Raw genomic sequence first — 19,138 nt, forward strand, 5'->3', positions numbered from 1 at the left:
CTACAGAAGATGAGGAACTGTTTGCTCAAATCTCATTCTGCATTCTTGGAGCTGGGTCATGTGTCGGTTGGTCATATTGGGCTTTGCTACTATCTGTGCTACTGAAAAGACTCGAAGACGTGTAAATGATGGCTAACATAAATCGAACTAAATAACTAAGGAAAGCAAAACAAATAAACAAAATAAAACAGTAAACAAAATAATGATTGGGTGGAAAAAACAACTAAACTAAACTAAACTAAACTAAACTGAAATAAGATAAGGTAAAGGAAAATAAAATAAAGTAAAATAATAAAAAAACAAGGTGAAGAAAAAAAGCCCATTAGAACCGTTAATAAATGTTACTTTTGCCAGGAATGAATGTATTACTAGAATTTTGTAAAGCATTGGATGAATAAATAGGTTGAGACATGTGTTTATATTTCACGTTTTGGTCTATTAGAGAACTTGTTGAAAAATTTCCATTTGAGAAATCTTGGTTTTTTATTTTGACTGAACTTGATCTTTGAAAATTTCCATTTAAACTATTATTAACCACAGTGGGTGAAACGTTCACAATAGTATCATCAGTGGTATGTGTTTCCTTAGCAGTGCGATCATCAGAGATGCCACTTTCATCGGCATCTGATTCTCCAACCATATAAACTGGCACTGATGGATTTCGAGATAGCATGCCATAATTTTGATTTACGATTGATTCGTAATTGTGGATTGGAACAAACTTGCCATTTCCAAGATTCAATGAATCATGGTGTTGAAGATTATTTGTCTGAACTTGTTCTGAGGTAGATGTTGGCACTTGGACAATCATATAGGGAACATTATTTACAGCCTGGGGTGGTAGCTGTTGATATTGTTGTATCTGGACAGGTTGATGAAATTGTTGGGATTGCTGAAGTGTTTGAGATTGGGCTTGAGATAATTGAGGATGCTGTTGTTGTTGTTGAGGCTGTGTTTGAATTTGAACTTGAGGCTGTAATTGAACTTCGGCAAATGGAATTTGTGTTTCAATAGGAGTCATGATATCACCTTCATTCATTAAAACACTGTTTCGGTTATTGAATGTTTGATTTTGATTTTGATTTTGATTTTGGTTTTGGTTTTGGTTTTGGTTTTGGCTTTGGCTTTGATTTTGATTTTGATTCTGAGAAGATAGTTGAGATTGAGATTGAGAAAACTGTTGATATTGTAATTGAGGAGTTGGCTGAGACATTCTTTTATTTCTAATCGGAGTTGAAGCACCTCTTTTAGGAATCTGGAAACTTTTTCTTTTATCGATTTGAGAGGCTCTTTTTTTTAGAATGTATTGGGCTCTTGCCTGGGAAGTTGGTAATTTGGTTAATTCCTTAATATCGTTATACCATGCCATCATTGAATCATAAGAATCAGCTCTAAAGACCCAGTTATGACCTCTATGGATGATACCATTTTGCCTTGCGTGTAGAATAAATTTGTGCCATGATTCCAGATTACTTTTATCCTTTTTTGAGTGTTCAGCTATTTGGCAATCATCTAAACTTAGAGACATTACAGGATAAATATCTTTTCTTCTGTCAGAGGATTTAAATTCATGGATAAAAGTTGGGGTTAGAACGTACCATCCTCTTGAGTAGGATTTTAGAAATTTAGATCTTCTATCAAGGAACCCGGATTTGATTTCCAAAGTTAAAGGATCAGACATGTGTTTATAGGAGATATCTTGAAAATGTCTCATTGCTAGTTTGGGATCAATAAAATTTGGATCTCTTTGAATAAAGCTATCCCATTCGAAAGTTGGCTCCTTTGTAATAAAACCACTGTCTAATTTATTTAGTAATAGATTGAATACTAGTTGGGCATTTTCACCTATTAGTTTAGCGTAGATTCTTATAGCATTTTGGACTTCGATAACGACGACTTTTTCTAGTTCCTTTCCGGAAGTTTGTAAATTCATAAAGGCTTCATGTAGATAGTTTTCTTCTATTAGTTGTTTTCTGATTTGTTTGTCCAAGTAAATTTTAGTTAAGAAAGGATCTTGTTTAGGGGATATAGTTGAAGAGGAAGATTTGACCAAGTCGATTGAATTTAGGAAATTTGAATAATCGATTTTAGTTTGAATTTGTTCTTTTCCAACAGTTGACTTGAAATCCGATGCTAAACCCCTTATTTCTTTAATTTTGACAGCCAAGTCTCTTCTGAGATCATCTAGTCTTGGGATGACGCTGTTGGATAATTCTTTAGTTATTCTTGAAGCACTGGCAGCAGAGTTTCTATGGAAGGAGGATAGGATTGAGGGTAGGTCTTGAATCGAGCCGGAAGAAAGAGGTAGAAAGAATTTTTTTGAATTTAATTCATCCATCAAAATTTGGTCGTTATTTGAGTTTGAGTTGTTGTTGTTTGAAGAATTGTTATTATTTGAAGAGGAGTTGTTGGAATTGTTATTGGGAGAGTTTCTTGAAATGAGATTATTTGAGTAGGCATCATAATTCAGAAAGGGAAAATTAACAGCATGTTGTAGTCTTACTTGTTGACGAATGATTTCTTCTTGAACCATTACAACTTCGGAGAGATAATTTGTGATTGATTTGATGATTGCTCTCCAAGAGTTGAATCTCGAAGCTAAAACGTCAGTTGGGTTTGCACTGGTTGGGATTTGTAGAAATAAGGGGTTTCTTGGGTCGCCATTTTGCATTGAATTTTTAGAGACTTTTGCATTGATTTGATTCAAATTTTGATTTAAATTTTGATTTGTATTTGCAGAGTTGTTGCTTCCAACAGTTAGATTTGTTGGAGTGTTTGAAGTAACAGAGTACATTCTTTGTGGGATTTGGTTTAATTGTGGGGAATTTGGTGAGTTGTTCTGGTTAATAGAAATGGAAGGAACTAAAGGAGAATTATTGTTATTGATTATTTGGTTTGGGTTTTGATTTTGATTTTGATTTTGGTTTATTATTTGATTATTATTAAATTGGTTTTGAGAGGGAATAGCAGAAGTGTTAGAATCAAAAGAAAGCGTTTGATTATAGTTATTGTTGTTGTTGTTATTGTTGTTGTAATGCTGAGGCAGTTGTTGTGGCTGCTGTAGGTCTATTGATGGAAGAGTTATATTTGAATTGATGGTGTTAGTGTCGTTCCTTATATTTAGATTATTGAGATTGGTATTTAAGTTGTTCATGTAATTATTGTCATTTATAGTATTGTTCATTGCGTAAAATGGAAATAAATTTGAAATTCAAGTATCGAGAGTGGATGGTTGAAAGATGGGTGAAGTATTGAGGTATTGAGATGTTGCAAGGAGATGAAAACAATGGAAAAATTAAGAGCTTAGGAGTTTAAGGCAGAAAGGTGAGAAGAGGAAATTGGAAATAAATAGGTATTGTAGGGTATTCTGGGTATAAGAGATAGTGTGGGACTAAGGTATTTGTATTATTTTTAATATCTGTGATATTTTTAATATTTGTGATATTTTTAATTTCAGTATTTCCAGTCTGTTTGATTAGATGTTTCTAATGTTTCCAAAGTATGTTTTCAGATATTTACGATATGATGTTGTTATATAGTGGGTGTAAAAGCAAGTGCTCCATTGAGTTGCTTTTAGGTGAGTTGCTACTGAAAGAGCGAGTAAACGGCCTAATTGTGCCAAACCAAACCAAAATAAACAGAAACAAAGCGGCCAGACCACACTAGCCGGCGTTGCAGAGATGGGCTGTGAAGCTCTGTTTCTGCTTTCCCTGTTGTCTCTGCTGTTTCTGCTGCCTCTGCTGCCTCTGCTTCTCGTTTCCCTTCTTTCTTCCTCGCTTTGGTTCCGATGTGCCTCCATTCCGTCGGCTCGAACTACGACCGTCCCGCAAAAAGCCACTGCTCGCGGTCTGTGATAGGCCCGCTATGTTTACCATACCGCTGAAATCCGTCCCAGCACATGACCGTCTCCACCGGAGCTCTTGGTTCTTGGAACAGTGGCGTCATTATGTCATTGGTGTCAGCCGCTTTTGGCGCGCTAGGCAAGCGTGTGTATGCGGTCAGCTGTGCTGTGCGCGATGTTCTGCGTAAGGGCTGTTCAAAAAGCGGGTAACGGCGGGCTGAGTCCTGGCTCATCTCTTATCTCGAATCCTTTTCCCTCTCTTCCATTCCATTTGCAACATTTAACAATCCTAGCTCTAGCATTTCATCTCTACAAGCGTTTCCAATTCAGTTCGCTTTGAAAAAGTGCAAAGACATTCTTTGCTGTCATCTTCACCCGATAGCCTCAATTCCTTTTCTTTTACTGCCTCTAAATCAGCTGAAGATTTAAAGAGTTTGCAGCACTCACTTCTTTTTTCTGGTTTTGAATACAACTTGAGACAACATTGCTTCTTAGTCAGCGCTATTGATCTACACTTTTACTTTCTTTTTTTTGCTCAATTCGGTTCTAGCAAAAATGATATTCAATTATATTTTGCCAACAATACACTTTCTTGACTTGCTTTACTTTTGGTATTGTTATTTGCAACAACTGACCTGATCAAATTATTTATTACTCAAGAAAAAGAAGGTCATCACATTGATCAACTACAAATAATTGACTTCTTCTGATCAAATATAATGTGTAATTACAATGTACCCCCCTCATGTTTCTATGCACAGTCACAAACTTTTTTGAAAAGAAACCACTACAATGGTATCATATGCATAAATACATATGTGACGGCATTATATATGTTTGTTTTGAAAAAGCGTCAGGGGTCTGGAAACTGGGGTCTAAAGGGCTATTAACAGACATTCCACAGGGGTTTACTGATTACATGATTTTTCATCTCCTATTCCCTCATCATTATCTGTTTATGACTCCACGAATCTTTAGTCTCTCTTTTAATTTTCCAATTTAAAACAAAAGATAAAAAAGATCTTCTCATCTCTCTTTGTTTTTTTAATCTCATACAATCTCAAAAATGTCAATTGCTCAATTATCAAACTATGCTCCTTTACCAACAACTAAAAGAGGTCTAACTGTTCATTTATCTTATGATCCTAAATCAGATAGAATAGCTTATTGTAATGGTAAATCTGTCTTTATAAGATCTGTTGAAAATCCGCACCACAACACAATCCAATTCACTGCTCACAATTATCCCACAACTGTCGCCAAATTCTCTCCTACTGGCTATTATATAGCTTCTGGGGATGAAAGTGGTAATGTCAAAATTTGGGATTGCTACACCTCAAAACTAATTCTTAAAAATGAATTTCAAATAATAAACGGAAGAATCAATGATATTGCTTGGGACATCGAAGGAAAAAGAATCATTGCCGTTGGAAATGGTAATGAAAAATTCGGCCATTGTTTTACAATGGATTCTGGTAATTCAGTTGGTGAAATCTCTGGTCATTCTGCTCAAATCAATGCTGTGGATATTAAACCCAATAGACCCTACAGAGCTGTAACTGTATCCGACGACTCGGCTTTAGTCTTTTATAATGGTCCCCCCTTCAAATTCGATTCCAGTGTTAGAAACAAACATACCAATTTCATTAGAGATGTCAAATACTCACCAGATGGCAAGTATATTGTATCTGTCGGTGCTGACAAAAAAATCATTCTTTACGATGGCAAAACTGGCCAATTTATTAAAGAAGTCAAATCAAATGACCAAAATAAATCTCAAAATCATACAGGCAGTATCTTTGCTGTCGCATGGCTAAATTCTTCAACCGAAATCGTCACTTGTTCTGCTGATTGTTCAATTAAATTATGGGATGTTGAATTGAATTTAGTAGTTAAAACTTGGGCGTTTAATCTCAAAACCTTGGACAACTACCAGGTCGGTTTAATTGTAACTAATCACTACTTGATTTCCTTATCCTATAATGGAAATTTAAATTATTTCCACTTGGTCAATTTTGAGGAAACTCCATTTCAAGTTATAAAAGGCCACCAAAAGTCAATCACTGCTTCAGTTATCAACTCAAACAACTTATTCACTGGTTCGTATGATGGTAGAATCTGTAAATGGAATTTAAATGACAAGACTAATGAAATTGCTTCCTATATTCAGGGTGATAATCATAGCAATTTAATTGTTGGTTTAGTATCAAATCAAGATAATGAAATCATTTCAACTGCTTGGGATGATTTGTTAAAAAAGTTTAACAATTTAAATCTTGCGGCTGCTAGCAGTTATCAATTTACTAATGATTTCAATATTAAACTAGAAAAACAACCAAAGGCCATTGCATCCAACGATTCAATTATCTCGTTAATATCTACTGACAATACACTTAAATTATTTAGTGATAAAAATGGGAAACTCATTAACTCCAAACAATTTAAATTTGAACTCTCTAATACTTTAGATATCAACGGAAATCTAATCATTATCGGTAATGACGATGACAATACTTTATTATCATTAAATACTGACAATATTGATAATAAATTGGAAAAACTAGATATAAGTTTCAGATCAAAAATCTCATTTATTAAAATCTCACCCAACAGAGAATTTGCGGCCATTGGTGAAAATTCAGGAAAGATTGTATTATATAATTTAAAGGAGAAAAAAATTCAAACCAATAAATGGAGCTTCCATACTAGTAAGATTAATTCAATCAGTTGGAATGTAAATAATAAATTTATTGTGAGTGGATCATTGGATACTAATATTATTGTTTATTCAGTTGATAAACCAATGAGAAATATTAAATTTTCAAATGCGCATAAAGATGGAGTTAGTGTTGTTGAATGGTTAAGTGATGATGTAATTATCAGTGGGGGATCCGATAGTTGTGTAAAAAAATGGAAAGTTAATTTCCATCCATAAGTGAACAACCCAACAAAAGAAAAAACGATAAAAAAATACTTTTATAAATAAGTACATAATAAATCAAATTAAATTATACGAAATCAAATGAAATCAAATGAAATCAAATGAAATCAAATAAAGTAATAAAACCATAATTTTATTATTAACGTTTGCGCTCTTTTTTCCATTTAAATACTTTATTTCCACTATTTTTTGTTAATTTTTTTTTGTTTCCGTTTTTCATAACCTCTCTGGATAAATCTAAAGTTAATTGGACTTGTCTTAGTTTCTTCTCATTTTGTATTCTCTTTCGATGCAGTTTTAACTGTTTCAATTTTTTTTTGTTTAATTTTCTTATTTGAGAATTAGAGAGTTCGAGAATACCATTACTGCTATCGTTATTGATAGCATCGTTGTAATTTAGAGAGTTCTTAATATTGTCAACTTGATCAAGAGTCAATCTATTGGATGAGTTCAATAGACTTTTGTGCGTCTTGAAATACTTCGTTGGATTGAATTTAATTTGGTCAGACTTATTATCTACAAAAACAGTGTGTTTGGATAGTTTCGAGGTATCATTCATAAACAATAATGGAGAATCTTTGAACTTTTCAATTTTTTTCAATTCTTTCAATCTCATGACGTTGATATAGTTTGAGTCCTGGGTTTTAAGCAACTTTGCCTGGTCAACATCCAAGACATCATTCCCCCTAGAGGCAATCAAAACACCATTATCGTCGGCCCTCTTTCGTGTCATCGAGTGGTAATACTCATCAGGATTTCTGAGCGATGCCTTTGTGCGTAGTTTCTTCAAAGCATCCTGTTTCTTGTGATAGTCTGCTGCTCTGAGCTTGTAGTCCTTCTTCTTCTCTAGAAGCCCCCATCTCTTACGCTCGTTGGGCTGAGATCGCTCCCTGTGCTGTTTCTTCTGGACGTTGTGCACCAAATTCACCATCTTGTGTGTTCTCTGCCTCCAGTGCTGTTGGTGGTTTTTTATCAACACTGTGAAGAAATTTTCAGCCGAAAAAATACCATAATTACCCGACCGTCCAGAAACGACCACCACGATGGATCTGCTACGTCAGTACACGCGCAATCCTGCGTCTGGGCCGAGCTGCGGGCTTCTTATCTCGGCCGCTGAAGGCAGCCCAAAACGAGATCGCAGAAGGTGGAAAAGTCGTAAAATGCGACTGCAAAGCAGAAAATGGAAAAACACCCAGGCTCAGATTGTGGATTTGGCAAGAAAACGTTTTTCATGATAATTCTGCAATTCCTTCTGTTTCTTTTAAGCTTTATTAGGGTTAGCACTAATTCATATTTAAACCGACTTTTTTGCTCCTTTCAATACAAATTTCTTTTTCTCCCTTTTCTGGTTTTTTTTTTCACACCATTCTCAATTACTAAGCAAATCAACTCATTATTCAATCTATTTGCTGGCACCGCTCCTTCTTGTTTCTCTGGTCCATCCCTGCGATACTCACTAATCATTATCCCAAAATGCCACCACAACTAAACGATGTCGACTCCATTATTAGTACCTACAATCTCGACATCGACAGAGACTTGTACATTTCTTTGTTTCTCTCTTTGATTTCCTCCAATTCCTTGATAGTATCCTCCTATGATATTAACTACACCACTTCTGAATTGCTCAAGCAGTTCAAACTAGTCTTCGGCTTTAAGGACTTGCACATCAACCATATGAATTTAAATGATTCGAATTTCTTGGATTCCTTCAAAGAACTCTCAATTCAAGACAATAACCTTGCTAACACCAACAGCATCAGAGATAATCATCAAAAAGACTCCAGTGCTCTGGTACATCCCAACCGTAACATCGATGCTAATGAGTTAAACGATCTAAATGATTTTAGTGACTCAACAATTTCCACTGACTCCGACATCGATGCCGATTTCACTAATAACCTTAGCACTAAAATAGATAATATTAAAGATAACATTAATTCCGATAAAGATATCGATAGCCACAATATCTCGATCAATCTCAACCAAGATATTGTTAATAACTCACCAAATGTACTACAATCCTCAGAATTATCAGAACTATCTATTGAAAAATTCAAACTGCACTTCACTATCAGCGTAGATCAATTAAAAAAAAGATACAAGTCATCTGCTACCTTAATCAAACCAATCAATATCATAACGGGCATTGAAAATCTATCCATCAATTACCAAATTGCGCTACTAGATATTTTAAAAAAAAAAAAATTGTTAATTAATAATATTTACTACTTTAAAACTGATATCTTTATCACTATACTAATTCTTGATAATAAAATTCAAAATCCAAACCAAAATAATAACTTCAAATTATATAAACCCTTAGAAGATCAATTTTTCTTCAAGCAACCAAATTATCCAAAACTTTTATCTTCAAAATTCAATTTACCCGAAAATGTTGACTTTCAAGTGTATAATCAAATTCCAAAAAAAGTTCAAAATAATATTCCAAATGGATTTCAAACCTCAAAACAAAAGCCAAAATTATCAGCAAACGTAAAACAAATCCTTTCTTTTAGATCTCAAATACCTAGCATTGAAATGATCTCAGAGATTAAACGCTATATCTTTGATATAATCATATTTACAAGAAATCATAGGGTTGTTAATGGTGGTATTCCAACAAGAGTTATAGCTCAATTTGAAACAATGGTCAAATCGCTATGTATTTACTATAACTATTCATTTGTTATCCCCTCAATAGTTAAACTAGCTGCCAGAAAATTACTACCTTTAAAGATCCACCTTTTATCTGATATAAACCACGAGCCTACTCTTCAATATGGTTCGGATTCTATCTTACTTCAATCAATGCTTGAAAAATGGGATGTTGATAAAGTAATCCAAGATGTACTAAGAAATGTTCAAACACCAATATGATCATTTCCTTTTCTTTCCTCTTATTTCCTTTTCTTTCCTTTCCTTTTATTTCCTTTCCTACCCTATTGTTCTATATTCCCTATACCATTAACCTATTTTTATATATTTCTATCACGCTCAATCTTTTACATATTCACATTCACTCTATATTCCTGTTCTATAGTACATAATCCTCTTTTCTTCACCTCCGGAACAAACTTGATCCCGGTTTGTTTTCAATCCCGCTTTTTTTTGTCTTTTTACCTCATCCTCCAAGGGCCACCAGGTTGGCTACAGCTACATCATAATGCACGAGTGCATAATAACCACAAACATGAAAAGTTCCAGATTTAGCTTCAATTGAAAACCAATTTCAAAAAGTAATCAGTTCAATTGTTCTTTTTTATATCATAATTTTTGTTGTCTTTTTTTCTTTCTTTCTTTCTTTCTTTTTAATATTAAATTAAAATCGATTTACAAAATGGCTGAAAAGGAAGTATGTCTCCTCTTCTTCCCTTTTTTTCTTCCAATTATCCACCTATTTATTCACCAGTTTTACTAACAATAACCAATTAGATCACAGTCGCTATCGTTGATTTATCACCTTCAATGATCGACCATAACAATTCAAGAAAAATTAGTGATCTTGAATACGGTTTAATTTATCTTAACCACTTGGTATCTACTAAAATACTTAGAGCAAGAAAGACTGATTTTGTCTCCTTAATAGCTTGTCATACTCTTGAAACCAAAATCCCACAAACATTTTCAAATTTTACATCAATGCAAAATTTGTCAATCTTATTCGGTCCAAAACAACCTTTTTATAATGATCTAAAAACTCTCAATGCCTTAAAAGCAAACCAAAATTTGTATAATGACAATGAAGGTGGTATCCTAATGGCCATCCTATTGGCGGTTGAAACGATTAAGGACTTTGTTGTTAAAAAGAAATTCAAAAAAAATATCATTATCATAACAAACGGGGACGAAGAGCTATTAATGAATAATCAATATAAATCTGGTTTAATTGATTTAATTGCTGAACAAAATATCAATCTAGTTCTAATGGGTATTGATTTCAAAATCAATGATAAAAACAAATCAATCGTTAATAACGATTTGAGGAGAAATGCAATAGCCCAATGGAAAGATTTATTTCAAAATATCCCTTTTTCTTTGTTTTTATATTACGAAGACGTTATCCATAATTTAAACCATACTTTCATTCCCAAAACTGTTAAACCAATAAGATTATTCACCTCTAAATTAAGATTAGGCGGTGATGTCTTTCAAAAAACTGAACTTAATTTTGATAATTCAATTGATCCATATTCAATCGAAATCGAAATTGATGGTTATAGTGCTACAAAAAAAATAGTGAATAAAAATACTGGCTCATTCTACCTCAAGGACACTTTATTAAGTGAATCATATCAAACAATCGAAAACTCTGAGCATGCCTTGCCAATAAAACGATTTGCAGAATACGAAATTGAAGAAACTGATATTAATACCAATAACACCGTTCAAAGAAAAATCAACGAAGATGAAATAATTAAATGTTATCAGTATGCTACAAGCAATGTTCCATTTTCAAAAGATTTAGAAGCTGCTGCAATTTATCCAACTCAACCTGCTCTAGATATTAGAGGAATAATCAATAAAAACTCTTTTCCATTATGGTATCTTCAAGAGGAAAACACTTTTATTTTTCCAAAAAAGGATTATGGATTAAAAGAATCTTTATCATTTGCTTGTATTGTAAGAGCATTAATCGACTTAAAATCATGTGCTATTGCTAGGTTTGTTCAAAAAAAGAATTCAGAAGTTCAAATGGTTGTTTTAATCCCTGTTATCATTGCAGACGTAGAAAATGATTTAAATAAATTTATCAAAAACAACAATCTTAAAAGAACATTAGATGAAAGAGAAAATAATTTAAACAATAAAAAAGGTGAGATTTATGCTCTTGTTTTAAGTAGATTGCCATTCAAGGAAGATGAAAAATTGGCACAATTCACAAAATTATCAGAGATAAGAACAATGAGTGGTAAAGTAATTACCGAAAATCATGAACTATTACCTACGCCCGAAATGAATGAAACAATGGAAAAATACATTATTTCAATGGATATGGATAATGATGAAGCTATTCCAGAAAATAATAACAATCTTAGTTATGATGATAATCATGATTACACAAGTAATCAAAAAAGTCATAATATTGATGACAATTGTGTTTTCAAAACAAAAATTATAAATAAAAACAAAAATATTCTTCCAAACACCAACATCTCAAATGAAAATCCAACTGGAAGAGAAACCGATATGGAAAAAAATACGTTATTTCGATCGGCACCACATATTTACCACCAAGATCTATCGTTGAGAACAATCGGTATTGAAGCTAGCAAAAGAGGTCAAAGTATTCTGGAATATATCAACGAAAATGTCAAGGATAACAATGGAATAGATATTGTTCCTGAAATCAATCCAGATTTACTCAAAAACAGTCATATCAAGAAAGAGTTGTTATTGAGCTCTGAAAAACATCTAAAAAAGTTAATTAACCTATTTGAGATCACATATATTGATGATGCTAAATATAAAATAAAAGCTGATCCTGATGAAGTAGAGGATGATGAATATGATGGCGATCTATCTCTAGATAGTATCTTGCGTTAATATTGTGATCGGTTGTTTTTTTGGGCTAATCTGTAAATTTCGGAAGTTGATTTTAGTCCCAAATTACCCTGAAAAGGCAAATTTCCGAACAAAGTTCCTTGTTATTCAAGATAAAGCACTCTTTCAAGAGGGAGGTATAAAAAGAAATGCACTTGACCAAATTCCTTTTGGTATTTAGAAGAACATCAGTTTTGGTTTTATAATGAACAGAGAGATCAGAATATTTTTATTAGATTTCAACGCAGAGTGTTGCTCTCGGTGGAAACACTATCTTCAGAAGATAAAGCAGGACAACCTGGAATTAAACTGGCTTGGCAGAAGGGTTTCGATTGAGACATTCTGTGGAACCTTGAGCAACTTCGGAAAAACAAATCAAAAATCAATAGGCAGTCAAGTGGGATTAACAGCAATTGTTTCTCCAGGAAACTCTCTGGGGTTTTTGCGTGGTGGTTTTGATTTAGCTATAGCTGAGTTTTTTGTTGAAGATAAGAAAGATTTCCTATTAACTGAAAGCAGGCTTCAAAACCAAATAGGCTTGAATGCAAATGGATACGTTCCCGTTGGTTGTGCCAGACTAGTTAAATTTGACGAAAAACACGATATATCCTTTGCAAATTCAAAAGCATGGAAACTACTAAGATCAAATCATATTTTGCATATACCAACAATGGCAGTTCCAGAGTCATTAATTAGTTTTCTTTCAACTGATTCTATTTCCAGATTAGTTTTTGACTGTACTTGGCAGATTCTAACAACAATAAACTCATATAATATGCATCACTTTAATGATGAATACCTTGAGACTATTGTTATTTCTGGCTTAGGTACTGGATGGGGTAAAGTTCCTTATGATATTTGTGCAAGATCAATGATTACAGCGATAATCATATTTACAACTGCTGGGTTGTCTCCCCATGAGAAGTCACTCAAATGTTTAAGATTTATAAACAAAATAAAGTAGATTTATAGTTGAAAATTGGATTATTCCTTTTTTCAAATTCTGTTATCTGTTGTTTTCAGTGTTTTGTGGTGATAGTTTTGATGTTTAAATCTTTTGGATTTGGATTTGATTTTTTTTTGATTTTTTGAAGTATTTTGGAATAATCATATTATTTTTTTTAAAAATGAACAAACGGTTTTTGCTTTTCAGATTAAATCTAAAATTGACGAGAAAGTGAGACCAAATTTGCGGGTGTCGGACTTTAAGTTTTTTTTTCATAATTTGAATTTTTTTTCTTTTCAGCTGGAAAATTTTTTTACTATGAAGGTAGTTTTAATATATAAATTATATTCAAGAAGTAATATTATATTATTTATTTACTGATATAGTGAATTGAAATATATATTATTGAGTAGGCTATACAGTATAATATAAAAATAGGAACATAATGGGCAAAAAAGAAAACAAAGCTAAAAATTCAGCGAGCAGAAAAAACTCTTTGAAAAATAAGAGTAAAGATGGAAAACCAATAGTCTCCGATGATAAGAAAGTGACAAAGGTTGTGAGTAAAACCAATGATAAGAGTAAGAAAGTGAAAGAAAGTAAAGCAGAAGACAAACCAGAGAGTAAAAAGAAGAGTGAGAAAAAAGTAACTGAGGAGAAGGTGGTTGAAAAGAAAGTGATTGAGAAGAAGAAAGCTAAGGAAAGTAAACGAGAAAATCAAAAATCAGCAAATAAAAAACCAACAGAAAAGAAAGCAGTTGAAAAGAAAGTAGTCGAAAAGAAAGTAGTCGAAAAGAAAGCAGTTGAAAAGAAATCAATTGAGAAGAAAGAAATTGGAAAAAAAACAATTGAGGATAACAAAGCCGAACAAAATGATAAAAAAAGTGATAAAAAAAGTGATCAAGTAAAGAGTAAAGATGAGAAACCAACAAGTAAAGGAACAAGGAAAAGACGAGGACGTAGAAGATCAAAACTGGCCAATAAACCAGAAGAAAAAATAGTTGTTGAAGAACCACCTGAAAGGAATGAGAAAGTGGAGGAGATTAAGAAAAGTTTGGTAAAAGATAGTATATTAAAAAAAGCAATTGAAGAACTAATCAAGTTTTATGAGAGAGAAAATAAAGCAAAACAAGACAAATCCAAGGGTGATAAGAAAAGTTTATTTGAGGAAGACAAAGGAATTGAAAATAAATTATTCTCATTAGATATTCAATTGAAGAAAAGTTTAAGTAAGAATAAGAATTTCAATAAGAAATTAATTGCAATTCCAAACAGTATTTATAATGTTAAAGATGAAAAGGACTTTAAGATTTGTTTGATCATTAAGGATAAAGTGATTGAAAAAGAAGAAGAATTGGAAGAAATTGAAAAAAGTGAGATACCTAAATTGAAAAAAATATTGCCATTTGCAGAATTGATTAAATTTAAATCATATGAACAAAAGAGAATTTTTTTGAATGAATATGATTTATTTTTGAGCGATGAAGATCTAGTTAAGAGTTTACCTAAAATATTAGGGAAAGAATTTTTCTCAAAGAGTAGTATCAAGATACCAGTTGGTGTTAGGATTAACAGTTCAAAAAATGCGCAAAGTAATAAAAAGTTTTCTGCTGAGACAATTAAGAATCAAGTGAACAAAGTTTTGAATAGTACATTTTTCATCAAATCGAGTGGAAATGTACTCCATATCCAGGTGGGAAATTTTGAGAAATTGAGTAAAGAGGAGCTTTTCAGCAATTTGAAGACAATAGTTGAATATTTCAGTAATGACGATTACGAGAGCAATATTAGAGAAATGGATTTGAAATTGACCAAATCGGTATCATTACCCATTTACATTTCAAACGAGTTATACGTTGGCGAAGAAGATATTCAAGAAGAAAAGAAAGACGAGAGCAAAGAGGTAATAGAAGACATAGAGGTTGACGAAGAGTTCTACACAGCTAATGAGTTGCCCAGTGGTCTTAAATTGACTCAATTTGAAAAGGGCTTGCTTGAACTTGGACAGTTTGAGACAACCCCAAGCTTCTTGGAAAAAAAAATAAAAAAACTCAACAAAGTTGAAGCAAAGAAGGCTGCTGAAACCAAGAAGAATCAGAAAAAGAGAAAGCGCGAGGAAAGCAAAGATTCCGAAAACGACAAGGTTATAGAGAAGACTCTCAAGGCTGTCAAGACTGAAAAAGCTGTCAAATCTAAAATAGCTGAAAAGGTTACAGTAGCTGAAAAGGTCGAGAAAACTGAGGCAGCTGCAAAAACAGACACCAAGACCCAAGATGCCAGCACTGGAGAACAAACAGTTGCCAAAACCAGAAAACCCTGGCAAAGAAGAAAGAGGTCCAAGGTTGCCCAACACACTAGCTAGTGCATAGAATGTAGTTCTTATTTACATAACCTCAATTCCAGCTCATATCGATATTTCAACACCTTCTAATAATACCTGCCTCCCGCACCACTGGTCCACGGCCGAGACCCAGCCATTATGCACTACATGGTGGGTTTCTGTGCCCAGCCGCGTTCTGCAGCAGAAACTGTACAGCCAGCCACGTGGACGTCTGTTTTCGACTGTTTTCTGGTGCTTGTTCGCTTTTGGGCGCTTATCATCCAACAGAAGGTGTGCAACTCAATTGAAGAGTATATAACTGCTGTCTTTTCTTCCTCTTTCTTTTGTCCTCATCGTCTCCATCATCCATCATGTCTGCTGTAACTGCTCACTCTGTCACCCCTTATCTCGATCAAAAGCCTGGTACCTCAGGCTTGAGAAAGAAGGTCACTGTCTTCCAACAGGAAAACTACACCGAAACCTTCATCCAAGCTATTTTATCCTCAATTCCTGAAGGTGCCAAAGATGCTGTCCTAGTCGTTGGTGGCGATGGTCGTTACTATAATGACCACGTCATGCAACTCATTGCCAACATTGCTGCTGGTAATGGTGTCAAAAAATTGATTTTTGGTCTTGACGGAATCTTATCAACTCCTGCCACCTCAAATATAATCAGAACTTTTAAAAAGGAAAAGGTCACTGGTGGTATTATTCTAACTGCCTCCCACAACCCAGGTGGCCCCAAGAACGATTTGGGTATCAAGTACAACTTGGCTAATGGTGGTCCAGCTCCAGAATCTGTTACAAACAAAATGTTTGAATTCTCCAAAAGTGCTCATCAATATTTCACAGCCGAAGTACCAGAAATAGACTTGTCTAAAATTGGTGTTCAAAAATATGACAATATAGAGGTTGAAATAGTCGACTCCACAAAGGACTATGTTGAAATGCTCAAATCAATCTTTGACTTTGACTTAATCAAATCATTCATCCAAAAGAGATCTCCACAAGGCTTTAAACTTCTTTTTGACGCTTTAAACGGTGTTACTGGTCCTTACGGTAAAGCTATTTTCATTGATGAATTGGGCTTGCCATTATCCTCAATTCAAAACTGTACTCCTCTACCTGACTTTGGTGGTTTACACCCAGATCCAAATTTAACTTATGCCAAAACTTTAGTTGACAGAGTCGACGCTGAAAACATCGCTTTTGGTGCTGCTTCTGATGGTGATGGTGATAGAAATATGATCTATGGTGCTAACACTTTTGTTTCTCCTGGTGACTCTGTAGCTATCATTGCAGAATACGCTGATTCTATTCCCTACTTTAAAAAATCTGGCGTCTATGGTTTAGCAAGATCAATGCCAACTTCCGGTGCTTTGGATCTTGTTGCAAAAGCTAAAGGTCTTGAATGCTACGAGGTTCCAACTGGTTGGAAATTCTTTTGTGCATTATTTGATGCTAAAAAATTATCAATTTGTGGTGAAGAATCCTTTGGAACTGGCTCTGACCATATTAGAGAAAAGGATGGCCTTTGGGCAATTGTAGCCTGGTTAAACGTTTTGGCTGCTTATGATGCTCAACATCCAGAATTAGAATCTGCTGCTACCATTAAAATTGTTCAAGATGATTTCTGGAACAAATATGGTCGTACTTTCTTCACTCGTTTTGACTACGAAAATTATGATTCCGCACTTGCTAACAAATTGGTTGATAAACTAAACAAAGACATCGATGATCCCTCATTTATTGGCTCAACCATCTTCAACTCTGCCGATAAATTTAATTCGACCACTGTTGTCGATGCTGGTGACTTCAGTTATACTGATTTAGATGGCTCAGTATCAGACCATCAAGGTTTATATGTTAAATTATCAAATGGTTCAAGATTTATTGTCAGATTATCTGGTACTGGCTCCTCTGGTGCAACCATTAGATTATATATCGAACGTCACAGTGATGACCCAGAAACTTATAAATTGTCTGCAACAACTTATTTGAAAGATGATATCAACTCAATCACCGGTTATTTAGGTTTCAAGGAAATCTTAGGAACTGATAAGCCACATGTTATTACTTGAGCTATTTATACTCAAATTTTAATTACAAAAATCAATATATATTATATACCGTCCATTTCATTATAAATTTATAAAATTTTCGTTTTAATAAAATTAATGGGTTTCTTTAGTTATCTTTAGTTATCTTTAGTTATTTTTAATCATTTCAAATAATTTATTGGATTTCTGTAATCGTCTTTCGGAAAATGTTGATTTTTTAGAAACAAACGGATTCTCATTATTCAAATTATTATCTAATGAATCAAGTCTTTTTCTTTCATTTTCAGTAGACTCTTTAAAACTGCTCTTATTATCGATTCTTTCATTCTCTTCAAACATGCATCTGCCTTGCCTACCTTGCTTCCATTTATCAATCCAATAAATAGCACACGCATTCTCATCAAAATGTTGAATTATTCCCTTCAATTTAGCTTTTTTGCTCATTTTGTTATTGACTTTATTTATCCTTTTGGCAATTGCATATAGTAAAGTCATTATCTTATTTGTTGGTTCAGGATAAAACTCAGCATATAATGAACCCGTAGGATCTTGTTTGTTCAAAAGATATAATAAATAATCGGCTTGAATAACAGGCGATATTTGATTAATCCCAACACACCCAATTAGCGCCAATGATATCATTGTATTGGAGTCCTTAACTCTAGGCAATGATACACCTGGAGTATCATACAAAAGTATATCAGGATTTTTCGTTATTCTGGTGATTTCACTAGTATTTTTGGTTACACCAGGCTGACCTCCAGTTTTAGCCACCTTTTTTCTTGTATTCAACCCAATAGATCGTAAACCATTAAGAAGTGTACTTTTCCCAACATTGGGCATACCAACTATCATTATTCTATAACCTAGTGGTTGTGGTGGATAAATATCTTTAAATTTGTTTTTCAAAAATTCAACCAAATATTCTATTTCATTTCGTTTTTTGAAATCTAGTATCATATACTGTTCATTTTTATGCCATCTATCTAATGTTTCTTTCTTCAAACTACTCAAGTCACTTTTTGAGTATAGAATAATTTTTTCTTTATTAACTAACGCTTTTTCAAATAAGAGGTTTCTAGAACTTATAGGTGCTCTCGCATCTCTGGTCTCCAATATTAAATCAATCTGGGGACTTAATGCTGCCATTTTTTTCATTGCTTTTAAATGAAAGCCTTTGAAATCTGCTAGATTAAAATTATAATCAGGAAAGTATTCTCTTGGGATAAATTGCCTTTTCGTGGCTGCTTTAGTAGCAGCTTTGACTACAGCACCACTCATTATGCTTTATAGAATTATGTTATCTCACCAATAGATTAATCGAAAAGAGTTTGATATTATAAATGCAGTCTCAAGATTGATGTTCATCAACAGAAAACCCAGAAACTGATCTCGAAAAAAACAACTGATTTAGATTTACGGAGCAAGACCCGAAAAAGAAAAGGATTACCGAAGAATCAGCAATTACTATTTTCATTAACATTTT

General features: G+C 33.5%; 9 protein-coding genes across 9 annotated transcripts; 6 read left to right on the top strand and 3 right to left on the bottom strand.

Annotated features, from left to right (window-relative positions):
• Positions 1 to 82: 82 nt before the first annotated feature.
• On the bottom strand, positions 83 to 3,646 carry SLM1 (phosphatidylinositol 4,5-bisphosphate-binding protein). Its single transcript, XM_020193778.1, has one exon. The coding sequence runs from the start codon at positions 3,182 to 3,184 to the stop codon at positions 332 to 334; it is 2,853 nt and encodes a 950-aa protein (XP_020045441.1). The 5' UTR covers positions 3,185 to 3,646; the 3' UTR covers positions 83 to 331.
• Positions 3,647 to 4,907: 1,261 nt separating this feature from the next.
• AIP1 (Aip1p) lies at positions 4,908 to 6,776 on the top strand (the record flags this gene model as incomplete). Its single annotated transcript, XM_020192001.1, has 1 exon — positions 4,908 to 6,776. One exon carries the CDS (start codon positions 4,908 to 4,910, stop codon positions 6,774 to 6,776), a length of 1,869 nt encoding a protein of 622 aa, XP_020045442.1.
• A 145-nt stretch (positions 6,777 to 6,921) lies between these two features.
• On the bottom strand, positions 6,922 to 7,713 carry UTP11 (rRNA-processing protein UTP11; the record flags this gene model as incomplete). The annotated part of the gene is made up of 1 exon (XM_020190816.1): positions 6,922 to 7,713. The coding sequence occupies one exon, from the start codon at positions 7,711 to 7,713 to the stop codon at positions 6,922 to 6,924; it is 792 nt and encodes a 263-aa protein (XP_020045443.1).
• A 286-nt stretch (positions 7,714 to 7,999) lies between these two features.
• On the top strand, positions 8,000 to 10,125 carry MTC2 (Mtc2p). Its single transcript, XM_020193779.1, has one exon. The coding sequence runs from the start codon at positions 8,256 to 8,258 to the stop codon at positions 9,660 to 9,662; it is 1,407 nt and encodes a 468-aa protein (XP_020045444.1). The 5' UTR covers positions 8,000 to 8,255; the 3' UTR covers positions 9,663 to 10,125.
• Positions 9,893 to 12,430, top strand: YKU80 (ATP-dependent DNA helicase YKU80). The gene is made up of 2 exons (XM_020188787.1): positions 9,893 to 10,137; positions 10,218 to 12,430. Exons 1-2 carry the CDS (start codon positions 10,123 to 10,125, stop codon positions 12,327 to 12,329), a joined length of 2,127 nt encoding a protein of 708 aa, XP_020045445.1. The 5' UTR covers positions 9,893 to 10,122; the 3' UTR covers positions 12,330 to 12,430.
• Positions 12,431 to 12,531: 101 nt separating this feature from the next.
• Positions 12,532 to 13,290, top strand: PDL32 (putative ADP-ribose 1''-phosphate phosphatase; the record flags this gene model as incomplete). Its single annotated transcript, XM_020192002.1, has 1 exon — positions 12,532 to 13,290. The coding sequence occupies one exon, from the start codon at positions 12,532 to 12,534 to the stop codon at positions 13,288 to 13,290; it is 759 nt and encodes a 252-aa protein (XP_020045446.1).
• A 394-nt stretch (positions 13,291 to 13,684) lies between these two features.
• ASCRUDRAFT_77238 (ribosomal protein L1) lies at positions 13,685 to 15,719 on the top strand. Its single transcript, XM_020193780.1, has one exon. It carries the CDS (start codon positions 13,718 to 13,720, stop codon positions 15,632 to 15,634), a length of 1,917 nt encoding a protein of 638 aa, XP_020045447.1. The 5' UTR covers positions 13,685 to 13,717; the 3' UTR covers positions 15,635 to 15,719.
• A 244-nt stretch (positions 15,720 to 15,963) lies between these two features.
• Positions 15,964 to 17,673, top strand: PGM2 (phosphoglucomutase PGM2; the record flags this gene model as incomplete). Its single annotated transcript, XM_020190811.1, has 1 exon — positions 15,964 to 17,673. The coding sequence occupies one exon, from the start codon at positions 15,964 to 15,966 to the stop codon at positions 17,671 to 17,673; it is 1,710 nt and encodes a 569-aa protein (XP_020045448.1).
• Positions 17,674 to 17,907: 234 nt separating this feature from the next.
• Positions 17,908 to 18,882, bottom strand: MTG1 (putative GTPase MTG1; the record flags this gene model as incomplete). Its single annotated transcript, XM_020190018.1, has 1 exon — positions 17,908 to 18,882. A coding segment is annotated over one exon (975 nt), but the record flags the coding sequence as incomplete, so codon positions are not given.
• Positions 18,883 to 19,138: the final 256 nt, after the last annotated feature.

The sequence above is a fragment of the Ascoidea rubescens genome, assembly GCF_001661345.1.
Source record: "Ascoidea rubescens DSM 1968 unplaced genomic scaffold ASCRUscaffold_13, whole genome shotgun sequence".
NCBI classification, from domain to species: domain Eukaryota; kingdom Fungi; phylum Ascomycota; class Saccharomycetes; order Ascoideales; family Ascoideaceae; genus Ascoidea; species Ascoidea rubescens.